Source organism: Lagenorhynchus albirostris, chromosome 2 (assembly GCF_949774975.1).
Source record: "Lagenorhynchus albirostris chromosome 2, mLagAlb1.1, whole genome shotgun sequence".
Lineage (NCBI taxonomy): Eukaryota > Metazoa > Chordata > Mammalia > Artiodactyla > Delphinidae > Lagenorhynchus > Lagenorhynchus albirostris.
Genome location: NC_083096.1, coordinates 5,752,549 through 5,777,187, shown reverse-complemented (window position 1 = coordinate 5,777,187; position 24,639 = coordinate 5,752,549). Strand labels below are relative to the sequence as shown.

Below are 24,639 nucleotides of genomic sequence, written 5' to 3'. Positions count from 1 at the left end.
GATATAACGTATTCTTAGAATGTTACTGGACATTTTGGGACTGAGAAGCAAGTCAACTATAGTCAGTTCACATGTTTACCTTCTCTTTCCTATACAGAATCTATTTTGGACTGTGCTTCTCAGAGCTGAAATCCTATACTGTTTTCTAGTGCTTGTTGGTCTGAGTTCCAGCCACTTATTCAAAGCCCTACATAGTGCCTCTGGCTTATTTAAATCCTCTCCCAGGTTCTGGAGGAATCCACCCTGAACACCAAATCCAACTCCAGACTGTAACTGAAGTCCAGTGATGATCTGTCAAGAATTTACCAAAAGGTATTTCTGGACAGATTAAAACACAAATAGCCACAGTTTAAAATTCTGTGATTTTATGAATTGGTAAGAAAGGTCTTTTTGAGAACAGGTTAACCATTAGATTGAATAAAAAGCAAAATAAAATTGCAAAACCTCTCTAAAGAATTTAAGGTACATTTAACTAGGGAATAAAATAATAGAATGATTACGTACTACAGTGTTGTTTTGTTTTGTTTTTTTTGCAGTACGCGGGCCTCTCACTGTTGTGGCCTCTCCCGTTGCGGAGCACAGGCTCCGGACGCGCAGGCTCAGCGGCCATGGCTCACGGGCCCCAGCCGCCCCGCAGCATGTGGGATCTTCCCAGACCGGGGCACGAACGCAGCATGTGGGATCTTCCCAGACCGGGGCACGAACCCGTGTCCCCTGCATCGGCAGGTGGACTCTCAACCACTGCGCCACCAGGGAAGCCCCTATTACAGTGTTTTAATGCCCCAAATGGATCTGCTTAAAACAAAACAAACTTAAAAAAAAAAAAGTTTAAATTGTGAACGGTAGCAGAATATGCTAACCAAAATACGCCTCTTTAGCATAAAGATTATTTTGAGCTGATTATTTTTGAGAAAAAGCAGACACAGGAGGAGTTCTTAAATCAGAGTAGAATTTATCCTTTTGTAAGGGCAATTTATATTCAAAAGGGAAATCTCCATTTTTAAGGATATCTCTCTCTTTGTACCAGGAAGGATGACTATAAATCACAAGAAACTCTATATCAGTAAGGAAGGCACCAGACTTAAATCTGCATGACAACCTTATGGTACCTTTCCTGATAACCTCCCATAACTAACCTCCCCCCTCCCAGCTCCTTTCTTTTGTCTTTAGTTGAAGATAGTATTTGAGGTGGTGGCTTGGACCCTTTGGGGGAGTTTTACTCAGTCTTCCTAGGTATCGCCCAGGTACACGTGAGTTATACATGTTACTAAGCTTCGGTTTGTTTTGCTCTCCTTAAGCAGTCTTCTATTACAGGGGTTCTCAGCCACGGAAGGTATTGAGAGAATGTTAAGGGAAGATTATTTTTCTTCCCCTGCAATTGCACACATTTTATTTCAGTTCTTTTCTCGCGCTCTCTGAAAGGGTCATCCAGGGAAATTACTCTCTGAGCGCTCAGTGATTATTTGCATTCTACTCTAAGATCCCATATATTCCAAAATGCATGTAATAATCAGAAAAAAAAAATCTTTGACATTTAAGAGGAAAGCTAGGGCTTCCCTGGTGGCGCAGTGGTTAAGAATCCACCTGCCAATGCAGGGGACATGGGCTCAAGCCCTGGTCCCGGAAGATCCCACATGCCATGGAGCAACTAAGCCCATGAGCCACAACTACTGAAGCCCGCGCGCCTAGAGCCCATGCTCCGCAACAAGAGAAGCCACCGCAATGAGAAGCCCGCGCACCGCAGCGAAGGGTAGCCCCTGCTCACCGCAACAAGAGAAAGTCCACGCCCAGCAATGAAGACCCAACGTGGCAAAAAAAATATTTTTAATAAAATTAATTAATTTAAAAAATAAAAAAGGAAAGCTAACCATATGGTCTAAGATACAACTTTTTCTGAGACTTAGAATACCAAGTCTTTGGAGTTGGATGACCAAGATGGCCTTAAAGTTCCCCAGGCTTGACTTTCTGACAGGTTTCTTCAAAACTATAGGCCCCTTGCCTCCCTTTTCTTAGAGCATTTACTTTAGAAAACTTTCAATTATAAATTCTTTCTCTGTGCCTTTGAGATGTAAATCTTCTCCTAGCCTCTCAGCAGATTTACACGAGAGAAAAGTCTTTCTCAAGGGCCTGGAGGTCATCTCTTTGAAATGTGACCTTCAGAGGTGAAATCTTCCTGATCTCCAGTCTCTGTGGCCAGAAGACAGCTGGACTTTCATACACAGCAGTCAGCAAATGATGGCCTAATCACACTGACCAAGCTCCCCAACCCAGGACTTTTCCACTAGCTCACCCCAGAGGGTAAAAATCCTCCAGCCTTTTGCTTCAGAGGAGTTGAGTTCAATCTCTCTCCCCGAGGCAACAGCCTTTAGTAGTCTTCCTTGCCTGTTTAATTCTGTCTGGTACAGTTTTTCTTTGACACAGAGTAGGGTATAAATACAAGGTCTGTGAGCTACTAACCCTATATCCCTAGAAGATTAAATAAAATAGCTAACCTGAGCCTTGGTTTGTTAATCTACCAATTGGAGCTAGTAAGAACTTCCTTGCAGGATTGTCGTGAGAAATACATCACATGCATAATATGTATAAATATATATAAGTAGTCTCTAGCCTGTAACTGATATTTAGTGATGGCTAATAAATGAGGGTGTTATTGTGTATTTCTTGTCTCTCTTTTTTTTTTTTTTTTTTTTTTTGCGGTATGCGGGCCTCTCACTGTTGTGGCCTCTCCTGTTGTGGAGAACAGGCTCCGGACGCGCAGCCTCAGCGGCCATGGCTCACGGGTCCAGCCGCTCCGCGGCATGTGGGATCTTCCCGGACCGGGGCACGAACCCACGTCCCCTGCATCGGCAGGCGGACTCTCAACCACTGTGCCACCAGGGAAGCCCTCTTGTCTCTTTTTATTCCCACGAAGCAAGAAGTCTAAAAATCAGTAGTGCCAAAAAAGCTAAAAGAGAAAAGCAGACACTATTGGTTTTTTCAGAACCAGATCACTTTAAGTAAAAATTCATATGCCTAGTTCAGCTAAGAAAATCAAATTCTTTCACCACTGCAAAGAAAGGCTATTTAGAAGGTAAATCAATTATGCTTCCTGCATTATAATGACTCAGAGAAGAGACTTAGCTTTGAACAAATCTTTAAATTGAGCACATCTACTGATAGATTGAGTGAACAAGATGTTCAAAAGTAAAGTGTCTGAACCTTGGAAAACGTATCACAATATAAGACACCCTCCTTCCGTCCTCTCACTGCCCCTTACTTCCCAGCTCACTGTCTAGGACGGTGATTCCAATGAGTGTCTGACATCATAAACAAATTCAATCTATTGACACTACCAATTTTCATTCCCTGTTACCTCTATACCCTCATCTTCGTTTTGCTTCTTATCAGCTTACATTAAACGTTTCACCAAAATAACCAAACCCTTGTATAAACAGTCCGTTTGCTTGCCTCCCTCACCCAGGCCTACTCTATAGGCAAAATGACAACCTTGATGAATCCAACGATCCATCTACTGCAAAGAACAAAGAACGGTTGGTTGGGCGTAAACACAAATAGATGATAAATAGGTCCTTCTTTAACTTCATAGTCCATAATATCATCCAGGAGGTGAGTATTGTCCAGGAATTCCACATCTGTCCAGTCCATCCCCTCTCCCACTGTTTTAGAGAACTATTTCATATCTTCTTCTCTCACCTCAAACCTCTACCATCTGACGATTTCAACTGCTATAAAAATAATAATAATAATAAAAACCGGGCTTCCCTGGTGGCGCAGTGGTTGAGAGTCCGCCTGCCGATGCAGGGGACACGGGTTCGTGCCCTGGTCCAGGAAGATCCCACATGCCGCGAAGCGACTGGGCCCATGAGCCATGGCTGCTGAGCCTGTGCGTCCGGAGCCTGTGCTCCGCAACGGGAGAGGCCACAACAGTGAGAGGCCAGCGTACCGCCAAAATAAATAAATAAATAATAATAACCAACATAGAAACGGTAAGAGAAGGACTTCCATAGCTCTCTCATATCACATTTGACCATATACTTGTCTCTGGATCTATGTAGCTTGTCTTCCCTGTTTTTAAAATACGTGAGCATTTTACTCATTTATTTATCAAAGGAAATCTTCCAATTTTCCTTCTCCTGCATCATACATTTTACTCTCTCTGGTAGGTCACTTCCTTTAGCATATAAGACTTGCTAAAAATTTTCCCACTTAGGAATAAAAAATATGACACAAATGAATCTGTCTGTGAAACAGAAAGAGAATCAGGGACGTAGTGAATAGATTGGTGGTTGCCAAGGGGAAGGGGGTGGGAGAGGGAAGGATTGGGAGTTTGGGATTAGCAGATGCAAACTATTACGTATAGGATGGATAAACCACAAGGTCCTACTGTAGAGCACAGGGAACTGTATTCAATATCCTGTGATAAACCATAATGGAAAAGAATATGAAAAACAATCTATATATATGTATAACTGAATCACTTTGCTGTACAGCAGTAATGAACACAACATTGTAATTCAACTATACGTCGATAAAAAATAAATTAAAAAGAAATGGAAAAAAATTTTCCCACTTAAACAAATGGGCAAATATTACCCATCAGTTGCTGCCTTATTTCTCTGCTCCCACTTACAGAAAGCACTTCTAAAGACTGTAATTGTTGTCTCCACTTCCTCTTTGCTATTCAATTTTTAAACTTCTTTTCTAATACAAGAATTTAAAACTATGAATCCCTCTTTAGGCACTACTTGAGCTGCATCCTACAAATTTTGAAATGTTGCATTTTTCATCACAATTCAATTAAAATATTTCTAATTCTCCTTGTTATTTCATATTTTATCCATGGGTTAAAAATGTATAATCTAATTTTTTAATATGTGGGTATTTTCCTGCTATAGTTTTAGTATTGGTTTCTTATTAAATTCTATTATGATCAGAGAACATACTCTGCATGTTTTTTAATTCTTTTATCTTTTCTGTCATTGCTTTTATGGCCCAGCACATGGTCCATCTTTGTGAATGTTCCATATGCACTAGAAAAGAACGTGTATTCTGCAGTTGAGTGTAATGTTCCATATGTCAGTTGATCTAATTGATGAAAATGAGTTCAAGTTTTTAATAACCTGAATGATTTTCTTTCTATTTGTTCTATTAATGACTGAGAAATACTGAAATTTCTAACAATAATTGCACCTTTTTATGTTTCCTTTCTGTTCTGTTGTTTCATACTTCATAAATTTTGAGATTTTATTATGAGGTGCATACACACTTAGGAGAGTTATGTCTTCTTCATGAATTAATCCTTTAATAAATATAAAATATTTCTCTTTATCTCTGTTAAAAGTTCCTGCCTTTGAGGTCTTCTTTATCTATTTTATATGGCCATTCCAGCTTTTGTATGACTAGTGTGCACACAGTATATCTTTTTCCATCCTCTTACTTTTAACCTAATTGTACGTTTTCCTTTCGAGTGAAATTTCTGTGGATAGTACTTCATTTGGTCTTTCTTTTACTTATCCAGTATGAAGACCCCTACCATTCAATACTGAATTTAGTCAATTCATATAATTCACAGAGTCATTGATATGGTTTAAGTTTACTATCTTGTTGTTTTCTACTTGTCCTATTTGTTTTTTGTTCTTTTCCTGCCTTTTTTCAGATTAAGTAAATATTTTTAGTATATCATTTTGTCTTCTGTTTTATCTTAGATATCATGGTCATTCTGTTTTATAACATAAATCTCTATCAAACTCTTCATTCAAATAATATGTAAAGTGCAAGAATCTTATTACAGTATATTTCCACCATCCCTTTCCAATCTTTGTCGTATTATTGCCATTAATTTCACTTCTACATTTCTTACAAGTTCCACGACTATTATTTTTTTTGCCTTAAACAATAATTTATATTTTAAAAATTAAGGTCATTTATATTTACCTACATATTTACCATTTTTGCTCTCTTTATTTCTTCATATAAATCTAAGTTCTCAGAAGACATCATTTCTTTTTGTTGAAGAACTTTAACTTTTTAAAAAATGTAGTCTGTTGGCAATAAATGCTCATAGGTTTTGTTTGTATAAAAATGTTTTTATCATGGCTTCCTTTTTGTGAGATATTTTTACAAGAAATGAAATAGTATATTGACAATTTTTCAAAGCACTCTAAAACAGTTGTCCCATTGTCTTCTGATTAAAATTGTTTCTTCCTCTGTATGTAATGCATCTTATAGCTACATAAGTTTACCTTATTGATTTTCAGAAATTTGATTATTAAAAGTTCCAGTGCAGTCTTTTAAGCAATCATACTTTAGATTTGTTTTATGAATCCATGGTTTTATAATTTTTGTCATAGTTGCAATAATTTCAGCCATTATTTCTTTATTTGTTTTCTGCCCAGAAGCGGAAACTTCCTCTCCATATATTCAACCACATCAGGGAACGTTGATTTCATCTTTTTCCAGAGGCAGACCTCCCTTCTTGCACTCCCTTCTTGCTTTTGTCCCAGAATCTGCTTTGACCGTAACCTTGGGAATTCCCATTCCCTCCCCTGAGTTGTATTCTGTCTTCACTCACTCCCTAGTTTTGGTAAAACACATCTCCCAGCAGCCTCCTGAAAACTGTGCATTTTTGCAACTTTTTAATATCTGTAAATATCTTTCTATCTTCTTACTTGTGGAGCCCTACATCAAGGACACAGGACAAAAATTCTGGAATTAACCAAGCCCCCATAGCAACTGTTGCCATGCGCTCTCCTAATCTAAACTGGACAGCCCCCCAACTCCATATTAGGTAAAATAATCACCATGTAGTAACCTTGTAGCATCCTGACCAATCACCTAATGCCATCCTGCCAGCAGGAGTTTTCTTTATCTTGAGGCTATAAAAGTTGGCCACTAGCCCACAAAGGAGGTCGGCTCTCCCTGGTCTATCAGGAAGCTGGCCCGCTGTATTTGCAGCACCCCTCACTAACTCTGCTCTTTCTTCTCAATAAACTCTCTTTTCTAAAATACTTCCGGCCTGGTAATTCTTCTTCCAACCCATGCTCGGACCACAACATTACTGAAGTTTTGCCAGGATACAGAATTCCAAGTGGAAAAGTACTTTCCCTCAGAATTTTGAAAGCCTTGACCCACTGTCTTCTGGTATTACTGCTAAGTCTGAAAACATTCTAATTCTCCATCCTTGGTTTTGAGTGTTTTCTTCTACTTTACCTTCTCTTCATTTTCATTCTTTTCTTCCTCTTGGTCCTTCTCGTATCTCAATTTCTCTGGCAAGCATAACATTTTTTAGTCATTAATCTCTAATAAGTGGCCCCTCTCGATCTGACAACTTCAGTCTGAGAAATTTGTTTTAATTTCTGGGGTTTTTTAAAATTTTTATTTTGTTTTATATTTTTGCTAATAATTTCCCCCATTTTCCAGACCTTGTTCCTTAAATTCTTACTATATGGATATTGTTTCTTCCTGACTACTCCTTTCATTTTCTCTTGTTTTGACTCCCCTTTTCCATTATTTGGTTTTATTGTTCATTTTATTACTCTTCATTCTTTCAATGTCCTTAGATTTATCTTCTAAATATTTTATTTAATTTTTCATTTGTTACCTATATTTAATTTCCAGAAGCTCTTTTTGGTTCACTGAATGTTCTTGTTTTGTTTTGATTTGTCTTGTTCTATAGCCTACTATTCTTGTTTTATATATGTATACTCTTCTCATCTTCTCAATTACTAAATGACTAAAAATAGGATATTTATTACATATTTTGAAATTTATTTATTCTCCCAGAATTCTATGGTGGTATTTGTGTTTTCCCTTAATTCCTCTTTTCTATATGCTTTTTGTATGTCCGTTACTTGGTTCCTTCTTTTTCTTGTTAGGAAATTCCTTAAATGTCTAGTGATCACTGTTGTTTGAACATATGTAGGAGTGAAGTACTCAAGAGCTGTTTGGGACCTGAGTGAATGCAGGAAGCTTATTTTCACATCCTATGTACACACACACACACACACACACACACACACACACACGCTTGGCCAAGAATGCTTCCAGTCCTAATGTGTGTCTACCAACCAGTCTTGCTGCACCAACCAGCCCAATACCAAGGGAGCCCTTCTGGGTGTTCCTGGAGGGTTCCCACCCCACCATCTGGATCACGCAGTAGCCTGAGCTGTCTCCACCATAAGTAGGCAGAGGAAACAGTCTCCTGCGTCTCCTGTCCCCCAACTGCTTCAGTAACTCACACTGACCTTCTCTGAAACTGCACAGAATCAGAGGATTTCGCTTCCAATGCCTCATTCCCAGGGGGCATCAGTGGGTCAGGAGTCTCTGCCACAGGCTAATTTCCCACTCTTTCTTCCTGGGCAGCCAGAAAGTGTTTATTTTGGCCAAATTCGCCAAACAGTAAACCTATTTTCCAAGGATGGGGAGAGGGACCAGCCATGGATGTGTGGAGGGGTTCAGGGAATCTAACTGCTTCTCCTCCAGACTTTTAATCACTGTTCATATATTTAGTACCACGTAAAACCCTACTTGCAGAGGCATCTGGTGCCTCTATTTCCTGCAACTTTTGAGGCTCCATTGCAGAAAAGAGCCTGCTTCTGATTTGTTTCCTCTCTCAACTTAAATGTTACCTTCCTTCTGTCTGTTAAGTCAGTTACCACCCAGCCATCTGCTTTCTAGCTTCCAAACTTGTATTAAAGTCTCCTCATCTACCATCTCCTTTGTCTTGATGAGTGAAGTCTTTTTATGCATTTCTTATAGATTTTCTCGAGCATCAGGAGGAAATGGAATGCATTTGTTTAATGGGAAGCTTCCGAATTCACCTTGTAAAGGGTACTCTAAAAGACATTAGGTAATTATTTCCTAATGTTTACTCCCCTTGTTACATAGATACTGGAAGACTGGAAGTCTTCTGAAACTAAGCTGCCACTGGAGAGGCCCAAGATTCACAATTACATAAGTTAAATAATTATAGAAACATAAGGTAGAGGATATTCAATTCCAGTTCCCTTATTCAATAGATATGTTTGGAGCATCTAATGTGTGGAAACAATTAAGAAACCATTGCAATAGTGCGTAAGTGGACCGAGGAGAATCTGGTCTGAATTAAGACAGTAACTGTGGAGAAGGAGGGGAGCAAGTGAATTTTAAAATATATATATTTTTAAAAAGAAATATTTTACAAACTTTGCAATCATTTGTTTGGTCTATGGCCTTACATTAGCTTGCTAGGGCTGCAATAACAAAATACCACAAACTGGGTGGCTTAATGGAAATTTATTGTCTCATCGTCCTGGAGGCCAGAGTCCAAAATCAAGGTGTTGGTAAGGTTGGTTCCTCCTGAGGGCTGTGAGGGGAGTATGTGTCCCAGGCCTCTCTCCTGGCTTAGAGAAGACTGTCTTAATGTGCATGTGGCATTCTCCCTGTTATCTGTCGGTCACCACATTTCCCTTTTTTACAAGGACACGGCTCATATGGGACTAAGACCCACTCTAATAAACTCATTATAAGTTGATTATCTCTATTAAGACCTTATCGCCAAGTAAGTTCACATTATGAGGTACTGGAGGTTTGGAACACACGAGTTTTTGAGGGACACAATTCAACACATAATAGTCCTCTTCAAATGAAGGATGAGTAAGTTGGTTTAAAAATGAGTAAAAATTTTAGTTAAATTAGAGTGAGAACAACACAAAGCCTGTCACATTCAGGACTTGCAATTCTAAAGTAATGTACCAGAGCACGCCTATTAGATGCTCCAGAAAAGTGCAAATCATGTCCCTAAAAGACCCAGACATATTTTGCCTTTTCCCCAATCACTACAGAAGCCAACAAGGTTCTCATCTGTCTGTGTACCACAGGTATGACTACCGATGAACTTACTGGCTTACTGGCTTTTAAAATGTATTTAAAAAATAGAAGTTATAATTTGGTAAATTGTAAGATTTAATTTAATTGTGAGTTTATAGAACTTTAGACCTAAAAAATGTATCAGGGAGATCATATAAGCCAGAGATTTCCAAATTGGGAGGTGCTTCAAAATCACCTGGAGATCTTTTAAAAATACACAGCTTCCCAATTCCCACCCTGCATATCCTGAATAGAACTTTCACAAATGCATATTTTTTTAGAAACTCTCCAACTGATTTTATGCAGAGTGCCTGATCCATCTGCCTTGTTTTTAAGTTGAGGAAATTGAGATCTTTTGAACAAAATCACATCACATAGGATATATTTAATTAAAAATGATCTAGTTCTGTTTATATATGACTCATTTCATTTTGATCAACTGAAAACCCAAGGATTAGTGATAACTACTTCAAGAATACTTTCGTTGATACAGTCAATGATGCAACTATTCTTATATTTTGGCAAGATAGTTTAGAGATATTCACTTCCATGTAGCAAAATTTTTAAGGTCATCAGTATTTAATGTTGGCAGATTAAAAAATAAATAAATTAAAAATCTTCTAAGGAAAAAAGAACAATTTACAAAAAGAGATTTTAGAAACTTACAGAGGATGTCCTATCTACTTCACAACGGCTGCTCAGAATAAAACAGGCCTCAGCATCATCCATCCTAAATGCATATGGAAAAATAAGATAATCACACACTGACATATCTGTGTATATCTATGCATTATCTGCAAAATAGAATTCCAGTGCATATAAAGTACATGTAAACTACGGACATCCTTAGGTTTAAATGAAAGTAGGATTTCTAGGATCGTGACTATATTTGACTGTAAACCAAATAATTGTTGTAGATTGGCTATATAACTCAAGAGCTTATAATGACAGAAGTTAAAAAAAGTCAACTTTTATTTTCTCTTTTATCATTGTATATTTTTTTCATATATATACTTTGTGTAAATTGAGGGAGTTGTATTAGCCTTTAGTTTAGATGGATTACATTTTGGCTTCAGTATGTCAAAAAAACTAAGAGAGAGGAAACAAAGCTGCTTAGTATTTGTAAGCCAAACTCTACCGTACATTTATATTTCCTGGAGATGAATCATCAACTGTTCGAAAACCTTTCCTTTCATGCTAAAGTTCTATATTTCTTAAATGTAGTGATAAACAGTAATTACGCTTCAGTGCTTGATAAGTAATGTTCTAAAAACATAAAACTGTGTATTTTCAAAACAAGGAATTATTTATCTTTCTGGTTCATTATGATAAAAGAATTTTTCTCCAAAATATTTTCTATGAAAAATCCATGGAATTAGACCAAACCAAACAGTTTTGGAAAAATGTGAAGTAGTCATGGTTATTAAGACACTATGAGCATTGTATAACATTTTCTAAATGTCATCTTCAACAGAGCAATTCAAAACTCATACAACTGACCTTTGGAACTGGTTTGGAGAATCCTACTCCTTGTTTCTTGCATGGGGAATTGTACTGAAGAATGTATTAGTTAACATTAAATCCCAAATCTTCATGTGACATAGGATAAGAAATGAATATAGAAATGGTGCCTTCTTTCTTAATTCAGCTTTTTGAGAATTACCACCCTGCTACCTCTCACTCATCCACACTTTTCTTTTTTATTCTTATGGAGGAATGCTTCTTGCAAATGTGACTGATTTTGCTAAGAAACCATTATTAACACTATTAATACTAAATGAGTGTGTTAATCCTAGGTAGTATCGAGCTAAGATACTAACAGCCAATCCTAATGGCTTAGATTAATTTATTAGGTAGTCAAAAGACTTCATTTATCACAGAAATTCATACTGACCATAATATGTGCATGACTCATTCTTACCATATGAAGAACTTAACTCATTATAATAAATTAAGCATATTGATTACCTATGCAGATGAATATAAAGATCCAAGTTATATTACTGTCTAAGCAACTATTTCTTTACGGTTCCCAAATAATGAGTATAGATAGCAAATAGCAAACACCTGTGTTTTACTTGAGGTAATGGGAGAATCTGACTTATTCTAGAACTGTCATGTATAGTGACAACATATATGAAGTATGTAACCCACAACAAATACTAATATTGGGTGGGCCAAAAGTTTCGTTCAGTCTTTTGGGTAAGATGGCTCTAGTATGGAGAAGGTGCTGCGACTGATTGAACGTGTCAAAAGTTTGCGAAGTTTCGTGCTGGAGATTTCTTGCTGGACGATGCTCCACAGTCGGGTAGACCAGTTGAAGTTGATAAGGATCAAATTGAAACAATAACTGAGAACAATCAACATTATACCACGCGGGAGATAGCCGACATAACCAAATCAAGCGTTGAAAATCATCTGCACCAGCTTAGTTATGCGAATCGCTTTGATGTTTGGGTTCCACATAAGTTCAGCGAAAAAAACCTTCTTGACCATGTTTCCACGTGTGATTCTCTACTGAGACGTAATGAAAATGTTCCATTTTTAAAACAAATTGTGATGGGCAAAGAAAAGTGGATACTGTACAACAATGTGGAATGGAAGAGATCATGGGGTAAGTGAAATGAAGCACCACCAACCACACCAAAGGCTGGTCTTCATCCAAAGAAGGTGATGCTGTGTATATGGTGTGATTGGAAGGGAATCTTCTATGATGAGCTCCTTCCAGAAAACCAAACAATTAATTCCAACAAGTACTGCTCCCAATTAGACCAACTGAAAGCAGCACTCGATGAAAAGCGTCCAGAATTAGTTAATATAAAACGTATAACCTTCCATCAGGATAACACAAGACCTCATCTTTCTTTGATGACCAGGCAAAAACTGTCAGAGCTTGGCTGGGAAGTTATGATTCATCCGCCGTATTCCAGACATTGCCCCTTCGGATTTCCATTTATTTCAGTCTTTAAAAATTCTCTTAATGGAAAAAATTTGAGTTTCCTGGAAGACTGTAAAAGGCACCTGGAACAGTTCTTTGCTCAAAAAGATAAAAAGTTTTGGGAAGATGGAATTACGAAGTTGCCTGAAAAATGGCAGAAGGTAGTGGAACAAAAAGGTGAATACGTTGTTCAATAAAGTTCTTGGTGAAAATGAAAATGTGTCTTTTATTTTTACTTAAAAAACTGAAGACACTTTTTGGCTCATCCAATATATTCTCAAAGAAGCTTAGTTTTACAATTATGTACCATTCATTATATCCTGACAGTTTCTACTGACTTTTTTGTTTCAGAAGTTATTAAATCTTTGGAAAAATCTCAGTTAAACTGACCTATTATATATAAATCAAAACTAATGTCAGAGTTCCTGTTATGAGCTATCTAGTCATCTTTTGCAGGAGTAAGCAGCAAAAATGAGTTTGGAAATTTTCTTCTGTTCTTTTCCATCACCCACACACCCCCTCCCCCATACACACACAAACACACAGAGAACATGCATAAAGAAACACAGAACATACACAAACACATGGAGAACATGCACCAGTACACACACACTAACACACATACTCAAGCGATCTGGAAAAAAACCAAAACAACAACAAAGAAAAAAACAGTTATGTTATGAAATTGAGGGAAGATACTTTTAAACCTAAAAGAGTTTGTAGGACAACTCAAGGATAAACATGAAGATATGTTTAAAACTTGTAAAACAAGAGAAAACATTGAGCAAAGCTACTTGTGCTAAGGATCTCTTCTGGCTTCTGAAACTAAGGATGCTGTTTTGCAGATGCCCAGATTCCCCAGTGTCTACAGCCTAACCAACCGTCCTCTCACTCTGCCCCCATGAAATGACCCTCATGACCTGTGACAAATGTGTAAGACTATGTCACCTTTAAGCTTGGTGGGCTGGCACCTACACAACAAGAAGAGAGAAACTAAGACCCCTGTCACCTTTCTGATTCTTCCAGTTCCCAAGGACTCTTTCATCTCAGACACCACCGGGCAACAACAAGTGTTACCCGACCCGTATATGATACAAGCTCCTTAAATTTAAACCCTGACACGAACTGCTTTGGCATCTCACACAATGTTTAGCCCAAGATTTTTATCTGGGAATAAAAACAGTATCCAGGGATTTGGAGATGACTCTCCTTGAGTCTGGATAACTCAGCTCACCTCCCAGAAGCCTGAGATAATTACGTGACACCACACTTCTCACCGTGTTGTGTGGACACCGTCTGCCAAACATCCCTGCCCTGAGAAAGAGGAGCAAATACGCGGATTTTATATTTTTAACCTTCCAATTTGACCAGCAGTGGGATGAAAGCAAAAGCCTGTATTCAAAAACACACCTTGCAACACTGAAAACTGCTAAAATTTGGAGGAGAGAAAAGATATTAAAACAGTACAAGATGGAAAATATTGAAGAGATATACTCACTTTGCTCGCAACAGATCCTGATCTTTAAGGGCTGAACCTTGAAGGTAGATGACTCTTTGTGACCACATCGGAATCTGTAGGACCCTTCGGACCTGCACATCCATTTCAGTAGGACACAAAATCACCACATAATAATCCTACTCAAAACAAAGGGGGCCATGGGTTAGAGACAATAATGCTTTGTTTTATACTACGTAGGTAAATAGAATATCTAAGAACATTTCGAAATATGATAAAGTAGAAATTAACTCTTATAACAAATAAAAGTTTGCATTTAAAACCTAGCGTTAAATAAAATGATTCAGTAATAAACATAACAGACATATAAAAATCTCATAAATCAATATATTCATCCTGATCTTTTTCAATTTTATTAGTATCAGGAAGGGAAGGTAATCGGTGCTTATACTCAGCACACATTTCCAGTCTACGAAGTTTTCAGTTACGACTTCAGGCTGATTCTAAAAGATAAATTGCATACCAGCCAGAAGTCCTAAGGATCAATTCATACTTCGAATTGTTACTTTTAGAATAAAAACTCTGATGGTGATTTGTATTATTTGGCAATATTATTATGAACTGATAATATTGAAAATATTCTGATGAATATCTGAATGGAAAAAGATTCATAAAAATATTGATAATACTGACAAAGTGACTTAAATTTAAAAGTTTGAGATCAAAATATTTCAAAATAATGGTCTTTTGGAGAAAATAAAAAACAATCTGTAAGAATTTAAAATCTATAAGAATTTAAAATAATTTATCTATAAGAATTCAAATTCTCTGGTAAACACTCACCATTTTATCACTTTATAATATATCTAGTAGGATTTTTGGAGTTCTAAGAATTCTCCATATTGATATTAGACAAAATAAATTACTAGGGATCAAAATTTGGAAGGATCGAATTTTCCCCCAAATAGATTTTCTTTGTGGGTTATAATAAGCATCTGAAATTATTTAATATGAATAATAAAAAACCTAACCATTAAATTTGGAATTCCTGCAAAAAAGGAAAAATAATTTATGCAAAAACAGAAGAATATATTATATAAGTATCACTTCTAAATTAAATTTTTTTTAATCCAAAAAAATAGTATTTTAAAAGTTCTCTAAAATATTCAAGAAAAAAAGCTCTTTATTTAAGGGAGAGATAATTGATGTACTCAGCACTGTCTTGACCTCAGGATTATCCAAACTCTTGCCACTAATTTATTGGGGAAACACAAGAAATTCAAGTAGCTCTTTGCTGTTTGGACTAGATTAAGTGCCTTGAGCAGCAAAGGAGATGACCTAAGTCTACAATGACCCAGAACCATGGCAAGTGGAAGAAGTATCTGAGGAGTTCGTCTGCATAGACAGAAGAAGAGATTTTTCTGAATTTATGATCTCAATCAGCAAGTTATTTCCCAAATTTTGGTCACTTATTGTTACTATAAATAAGACCTAGTTTCACTCCAGGAAACGAAAGGAAAAATGGAACTTCCAGACTTCCACATTTCTATCAGCAACACTTGATAAAATTCTGAAATATTCAAGTGAGCAGATGATATTGCAATGATTCTTTCATTGTTTTATTATATTTTATGTTAAATTTCACTGTTTCATAAAAATATCATTTATGCATTACCCAAGGGAGAAAAAAGCAATCATTTTAATCAGAGGAAACCTTTCTTTGTAGCAGTAACATAATTCCATCTGTCTTTCAGTATAGATACAGAAGGAAACTTAACATACTGTGTATTCCTCCAGCATTTTTTTCTATGTTCCTGGTTATATTTGTAGTTCTTCATTTTCTCATTCTAAATTTGAGTGTATAAATAAAAATCCTCCAGAACACAGGCTGTACTATGATTAACTGACCTTGACAATGTTAGTAGGTATGATCTGTTTAAAGGTACCTGGAGTCTTGGATGAGCATAGAATTCATTCAAAAAGTCCATGAGTAAGTCAATCTTCAGTGAGCTGACACACAGAACAACGTGCTTTTCAGTTTGAGCTCTGTGTCGACTATAGTTTCCACCTGACTTTTGTCTCTCCATCCACAAATAGGCCAGCTGTTCAAACTGTAATGCATTTTCCACATGTGAATGAAAGACACGGGACATAAAAATAAAAATAAATGCAATACATCTGTTGTTTATTAAGTATACTCAATTTCTTAGATGAAAGTCTTTGAGATTCAAATGATCAGTGTTCCCTTCAATAAGAGGCTCTTCACAGGATGGCTGCAGAGCTTGCTAATGCCTCCCAGGGCCTTCAGGTCTTCAGGAAACACAGTAATATGATTTTCCTATTAAGAGGTCAGGGCACTAAGAGGTCCGTGCCTCTGCTCTGTCCAGTAGGGTATGCAGCTATATATGTCATGCACTGAGTCAAAGAGAAAAGCCTCACTTCTTTCTCCCACATTCTTATATCAACTTCAGCCCACATCTCCTGCAAGGGGAGATACCCTTACCACCAACAAAAGGCCACATTCTAGTTATTTAGTAGCTGGTATCTAACGGTTGTGGAGTGTATAGGGGAGGGGTGTCATTAAGGATGACATGTATGATTGGATAGGAACGGGAAGATCTTTTTTTTTTTTTTTTGCGGTACGCGGGCCTCTCACTGTTGTGGCCTCTCCCGTTGCGGAGCACAGGCTCCGGACGCGCAGGCTCAGCGGCCATGGCTCACGGGACCAGCCACTCCCCGGCATGCGGGATCTTCCCGGATCGGGGCACGAACCCGTGTCCCCTGCATCAGCAGGCGGCCTCTCAACCACTGCGCCACCAGGGAAGCCCGAAGATCATTTTTATACCTATGTAAAGTATATTTCAATACACTGTGTCCAATGGTTCTGTAACGGAACATGCAAGATTTATTTGTATTGGCCACATCCTGTTTCTGACCTGCCCACCCATGGACACCCAGAGTTCATTGCAGGAAAAAGTTGAAGATTGCCTCTACGTACCTTTAGTCTCATTTTATATCTCTGTCCCTTTGCTATCTCCTTATCCGTTCTCCAAAATGCTGCATGATAGCTATGTATCATCTTCAGATTTTGTTTTAGTTGACCATCATATGGAAACAATTTTTATTCATCACAACATATGGCTTTTACATGTATTTTCAAGACTCAAGAGAAATCAACCCTTCACAAGTATATTTTCTTGAGCTATCATTCTATAATTTAAAAATATACTATCCTACAATCCTAAAATTAACATAAGTACTCTACATTTGAAAGAAAGCACCTTGAAGAATTGAAATGAAATGTGAGCTATCAATTGTGACTGGAGGGAAAAAAAAACTCAGTGTTTCTAATACAATGCAAAAAGGCATTTCTGATACAATTGTAATTAATTGACTGGATGGAACAATAGCAGGTGTTAATATATTATTGTTAGATTAACAAGCCACCCTGCAATTTTTATTAAATGTGGAAGATTTGATTTCATAAGACTTTGCAGGTTCCTATAAAATTTAACATGGTTGTGTTTACCTGTATGGGGAGAACCACGAGAGCAACACAGATCATGGCAACAACGAAAAGCTTGGACGACCATGTTTCTGGAGTGACATCCCCAAAGCCCACAGTAGAAAACGTCACAATGCAGAAATAAAGGGAGTCAAAGAGATTCAGCTTCTTTCCTATTCGTTCCAGATGTTGGATTCCACAAATGCTAAAGAAACACATGTGTATTACAATTAAAACTTTCAAATTAGGCACACTGCTTCTCATGACTCTCTTGAAAACCAAAGTGCATTTCATAAATCCACTTAGTAGTTAGGAACTTATATGGAACAGTATTTTGATTGAGGAAATATAATTTTTAAGCTTTTTTTCCTACATCAAACAGATATAGTCTTATTTTCATTAGTAGCCAAAAATTGTAGCCAAAGTATCACAAAGTATACTTGAATAGCATGTAAAATAAACAGACTGAATTTCATGGGTGACTTACACAAACATTTTGAATGTGTGTCAAGGAAACACAGACACCAGAATTCACTAGATTTCTTCCCCATCAAAATAGCAATTGTCAGGGGGTGGTGGTGGGATGAATTGGGAGATTGGGATTGACATATATACACTAACATGTTTAAAATAGATAACTAATAAGAACCTGCTGTATAAAAAAAGTAAATAAAATAAAATTCAAAAGAAAATAGCAATAGTCGGTAGTCTTTTTTTTTTTTAACAGAGAGACATTTTTCAGTATATACATGTGGTATAGATATACGTGTATATATTCCATGTGTGTGTGTTCCATACACAGTCATCCTTCAGTATCCCCTGGGGTCTCGTTCCAGGATCCCCACAGATACCAAAATCCACAGATGCTCAAGTCCCTTATATAAAATGGCATAGTATTGATATTTGCATATAACCTATACACATCCTTCTGTATACTTTAAATCATCTCTAGATTACTTATAGTACCTAATACAATGTAAATGCTATAAAAATAGCTATAAATAAGTTGCAAAGTCTATGTAAATAGTTGCTTGTGTGCGGCAAATTCAAGTTTTGTTCTTTGGAACTTTCCGGAAATTTTTTCCCAAATATTTTCAATCTGTGATTGGTTGAATCCACAAATGTGGAACTTGTGGATACAGAGGGACAACTGTATACAGGAAAGGCTTGAGGAGTTAACCATTGCAAGGTGCCCCTAAAAATGAGTCTCTAAGTAGATCGATTACCTGTACAAAGCTTTCGATGATATGAAAGTAAGGGAACAGCATAGAAATTGTTATAAGATGTTCCCAAAGTAGAATTCCTAAAATAGCATTAGAAATAGCACTGCTACTAGCTAAAAAAAAAAAAAAAAGGCTATGAAACATGCATATATGTGCAATGTTGGAGGGAAATGAGATTTGCAACATAAAAAATCAGCAATAAAAAGGAATCTAGTACTGATGCATGTTAAAATATGAACAAGCCAAAAAAAGAGTGAAAGAAGCCCGATGTAAAGGACTACATATTGTATGATTCTGTTTATATGAAATGTCCAGAAAAGACACAGAAAGCATATTAAGGGTTGCTTGGGACTGATGGTAGGAATGGGGTGATGAAAATGTTCTAAAACTGGACTGTGGTGATGATTGCAGAGCCTTGTAAATATATTAAAAATGATTGATTTTTACACTTAACATGAGTGAATTTTATGGTATGTAAATTACACCTTTATAAAGCTGTCAAAAAAAATCCCTGTATGCTTCTGGATACTCCTTGTAACTTCTATACAGAAGCAGACACAGCTTGATTATGATGACCAAGAAGATGTGCTATTCAATGTTTAAACTACAGAAATTCCTTTTCCAGCCTTTTAAGATATCTATGTATTTGTCTAAGTTACATATCATAAATATTCAATTATCTTAAATCTTTTTAAGGCAGAGTATATAAGCCACTGGATAGTTAGGAAGATGGGTAGGCACACAGGTAGATAAACCAAGGGATAGAAGAGAAACAGTAGGGTACGTGTCATCATTTTGCTTCTGAGGCAGGAACTGTTCTGTTCTTTTTCTGTTTTCTTAACTCCAGGTCTCCAGAACATTTCAACAAAATTTCACTTGTTCTATGTTCAGAAATTTTGTGTAAGCTGCCAGGTCATAATAGTTGACTCATGTCAGTTTATTTTCTCAGCTCTATGCAATATACCAGCCAAGTTAATTCTAAGACTATTCAGATGGAGCCTTCGTACAACCAAAGAGAACAACTGTTTGATAACAATAGACCTTTCTGTGGAATATGTTTTTTACTTTATTTAAAATAATTTATATTTGAGAAGGTAAACAACTTCGCATCACTTTTACACTTCAGTAGGAAATAGAATGAGGAAAAATATAATTTATATACTTTTAAGAATTCAAATGTTACTGAAGGGCTTACTATATTTTGCATCACTACACATTAAAAGCAAATCTTTGTTTATAGATAAAATGTACATTTCCTAATTCAGACAGGTGTTACCGTGACCAGAACTACCAGAAAAAAATCTCCTGCTCTGCTTCCTGGTCTTCAGTTTGTCCTTCTTTTAATGCGACCCACTCATAAAGGCCATATTCATATTCTTTAAACACAGCTTGGATATATCAATCTCAGGTTCAAAAAAGCAACTAGATTCTCACTGTTGAAGAACGCTTTCTTTTTTTTTTGTTTGTTTGTTTGTTTGTTTTTTTCGGTACGCGGGCCTCTCACTGCTGTGGCCTCTCCCGTTGCGGAGCACAGGCTCTGGACGCACAGGTTCAGTGGCCATGGCTCACGGGCCCAGCCGCTCCGCGGCATGTGGGATCTTCCCGGACCAGGGCACAAACCCGTGTCCCCTCCATCGGCAGGCGGACTCTCAACCACTGCGCCACCAGGGAAGCCCGAGAACACTTTCTAATTTGTGGTGTGACATACTATCATAATAGCTGCCAATAAATCAATTCTTATGTTCATTCTCCTTTGCAACATGATATTGCTGTACTTCCCACTAAGGTGTACAGTGTGTCTCTCCTTGACCTTGAATTTAAGCTGGCCTATTGACTTGTTTTGACCAATAGAGTATTGTGGAAGTGATGCTGTGTGAGTTGCATAAGCCTAGACCCTAGGGGACACTGAAGTTCTTGTTCTCACTTTCTTGGAAGTCTAAGACCAAGACTTCCAAGTCTTGGAAGTTCTGAAGACACTGAAGTTCTTGTTCTCACTCATGGTGCTGTGCAGCAGCCCCATATAGTCAACTGGAGGATGAGGGGCCATGCGGAGAAAAAACAGCATGTCCCAGCTGCCAGCCAGCACAAACAGCTGCACAGCAGAAAGACGCCGTCTTTTACTCACCAGCACCTGTGAGGCCGTCACGTGACTGAAGCCAAAAGAGTAATCACAGGTGAGAACAGCAGAAAAACTGCCCCAGTCACCCATCACACAACTGTGAGAAACTACAAAGTTTGGGGTTTGGCAGTGGCTTGTTATTCAGCAATAGATACGTGGTGCATATAGAATTAACTAGAATCCAAGGGCTTCCCTGGTGGCGCAGTGGTTAAGAATCTGCCTGCCAATGCAGGGGACATGGGTTCAAGCCCTGGTCTGGGAAGATCCCACATGCCGCAGAGCAATTAAGCCCGCGAGCCACTACTTCTGAGCCCACGTGCCACAACTACTGAAGCCAGCGCGCCTAGAGCCCATGCTCCGCAACAAAAGAAGCCACAGCAATGAGGAGCCCGCCCACGGCAACATAGAGTGGCCCTGCTCACCGCAATGAGAGAAAGCCCACACGCAGCAATGAAGAGCCAACCCAGCCAAAAATAAAGAAAGAAAATAAATGAAAATGAAATAAAATAAGGTGCCTCTAGTAAAGAGAAATAAGGTGGAAAATAAGGTGAAAAAGTAGCAGATAATTAATAATCATTTGATAAATCTTTGCAAAGCTTTGTAAGAAAAAAAGAATTAACTAGAATCCAAAACCTGGATCTAACCTGTTTTTTCTTCGTTTGTCTCACTTATCTCCCTTTTACATGTTATTTGGACTGTTTGCTTATCATAATATATATAACCTATGGCCCAATGTATACCTTTTGCCCAATCTGTTTCTTTCAATTGAAAATCCTCTTTCTCCAATACCTACAAGAATTCCCATTTTTTGAAACCCTAGCTCAGATATGACCTCCCTCATGAAGACTTCTTTGTATCCCAAGCTACAGTGTTTCTGATGAATTTCTAAAGTATATATGAGTTCATGTCTTAGATAGCTACACTTTTACAAATATGTATATATATATATATTTAGTGTTAAATATTTATCAATGCTACTCAACTATTATCAACCTCGATGACAGTATTTATACTTTATAATTTTCCTACAACACTTAGAACAAAGTGCATAGCAGCTATCCAGTAGCTAACTGCTAAATGAACAAAATAACATTTAATTAAACCCTGCTCAAATAATATATACAAACAAACTCCAAAAAATAGTTCATGCATGTTTCAGTTTTTTATTACTGCATAACAAACTCCCCCAAACTTATTGGTTTAAAAAAGTAACAATTTATCATCTCACATAGTTCGGTGGGAAGCTCCTTTGGTTTTCTTGGGCTCACACCTGCAGCTGTGTTCAGCTAGAAGTCTGGCTGAATGGAAGGCTCAGGATGGTCCCACCACTGGGGTCTATGGTCAGGTTTCATTGTTGGCTGTGGCGCCTAGTTTCTCTCCATGAGACCTCTCAGCCTCCAATCAATCAACCAGCTTCCTTTTTGGCATGGCAGCTGCAAGCCCTCTGAAGACCTAGCTTTGATCTGCCCATTCTATTTGCCAAAGAAAGTCACAAGATCATCCCAGATTGAAGGAGTGTGGAAACAGACTCCATGTCTTCATGAGAGGAGCCACAAAATATTATGGCTATGCTTTTCAATCTACCAAACTGTATACATGATAATACCTATCACAACCTATGTAAATCTTAATAAATTTTGCTGAATAAACCATATTGCAAGGTATTTAATTTCCTTGATATGGTTGTAGTTAAATCTATACTTACAAGCATTTTTTTATAATCCTTATGCAACATTCCATTTACTTGACCTGGGAAAATCATGTGAGCCTTTCACTTATTTGTTAATATTACACTTACACTTGAAGGACTTGGTATACCTTAATGCTCTCTAAATTGATATGAAAATGAAGACCCCTAAAATGATAAGAAAATGAAACAGTTGTTGCATATTTGGTATAATTATACAAAAGCAAAGTCAACTTTTTAAAAGAAGACTAATAAAGATGAATACACTGAATTACTTTTAGAGTTTTCCTCTGATTTTGAATAGGCTCGTCTGCTGGTTTCTCTTAGGGGCTCATTAAATGGGCCACTGCTTAGGTTCATGAGTAACAATGTCCCTACAGTTTTTAAAACATTGATGTCAACATATGATCTTCTAAGTCAATAAATATTTTTGTAATAAATAAATGACTTTTGTTCCTTCTCCCCAAGAGAAAATGATGCAGAGGATACTTAAATATCTAGCCCGAGAACACAATAATCCTTTTAAATTATAGGTCAAATCTTGTTCCCTCTCTGTTTCTAACTCTCAGTGCCACATTCAGAATAAAATCCCAAACACCTGGCTCTTCTCTGACCTCATCTTCCGAGATCACCCCGAATTCACTGTCCTCTAGTCCCTCAGCCTCACTGCAGTCAAGCATCAACCAGCTTCTCTCAATGCCTTCCCTTTATTTCCAATAGACATCTCAAAGTTAACATGTCCAAATGGAATCCTAAACTTCCTCTCAAACTCTTCATCATTGGATGGTGGCAAAGAGAGCTTTCTTGAACCAAAATCCTGGAATCATCCTGGACTTTTTTTTTTCTTTTTTTATAACAACCCATATCCAATCTTTTAGCAAACTCCACTGCTTCTAACTTCAAAATATAACCAGACTCCACAATCACTACTCACCATTTATACTGCCACCACAATGATCCCTGCCATCAGGTTTTTTTCCCTCCACTGCAGTAAACATCCCCACCCTTTTTCCAACAGCTTATAGTCGACCCGTCTGCCAGAGCTGCCCTATGACAACATGAGTCAAGCCATGCTATTCCTCTACTTAAAGCCCTGAGAGGGCTCCCTCTTTCGCTTAGACTAAAAAGCTAACAATCTTTCATTTGTCTCCAGCGTGCTCCTCTATCCGACCCTTCCCTATGCCTTTTGGACTAATTTTCTACTTTCCTCCCTGTGGTTTGCTCTGCCCCAGCTACACTGGCATTCTTGCTTTCTGACCAACATGACAGGCATGGTCCGGACTCAGGGTCCTGTCATGGACTGCTCTCTCTGGCTGGACCCTATTGCCGAGATATTGCCATGGCTATCTCCTCACATCCTTCAAGTCTTTACTTCTATCCTGACCATCATATATACTCCAAGTCTTTCTTATACTGCTTAATTAAAAAAATATATAATAGTTTTAGTCATTTGCTGGGTTTGATGCCCATTATCCATAAACCTCTATAAGAATGGAGGCTATTAGGACAGAGTCACATGGTGTCTTCATCTATGTTGCCTGAGCACCTATATTACTGCCAAGAACATAATGATGTGCATTAATATTTCCTGAATGAATGAGGGTCTGAATGTAAAATACACAGATCTCTGTTGCCCACATTTAAATCACCTAGCTATTTAGCCTGTTTAGATAGATATAAACTAAATACATTTCATTAAGAAAGAGCACACAAAAATGTTTATCTCACCACTGTCTTAATGGTGGAATCTAATACAACTAAGAGGCAAGGCTAAATACTTCTTTGTCAAAACAGGCAAATGACTTTCCCACCACCTTTTGAAATATTCGAGTACTTATAAACAAGTAAATTAGGTTTTATTTTCC

At 37.5% G+C, this 24,639-nt stretch overlaps 1 protein-coding gene across 4 annotated transcripts in view; it reads right to left on the bottom strand.

The window, feature by feature from the left end:
• Window positions 1–24,639, bottom strand: part of KCNT2 (potassium sodium-activated channel subfamily T member 2) — a 372,961-nt gene that overhangs the window by 162,439 nt on the left and 185,883 nt on the right. For all 4 annotated transcript variants that reach the window (XM_060142019.1, XM_060142020.1, XM_060142021.1 and 1 more), the window contains exons 9-12: window positions 17,770–17,950; window positions 16,187–16,351; window positions 14,283–14,419; window positions 10,513–10,576 (exon numbers count right to left, since the gene is read on the bottom strand). In XM_060142019.1, the coding sequence (XP_059998002.1) occupies window positions 10,513–10,576; window positions 14,283–14,419; window positions 16,187–16,351; window positions 17,770–17,950 (547 nt within the window). The remainder of the gene's footprint in view (window positions 1–10,512; window positions 10,577–14,282; window positions 14,420–16,186; window positions 16,352–17,769; window positions 17,951–24,639) is intronic.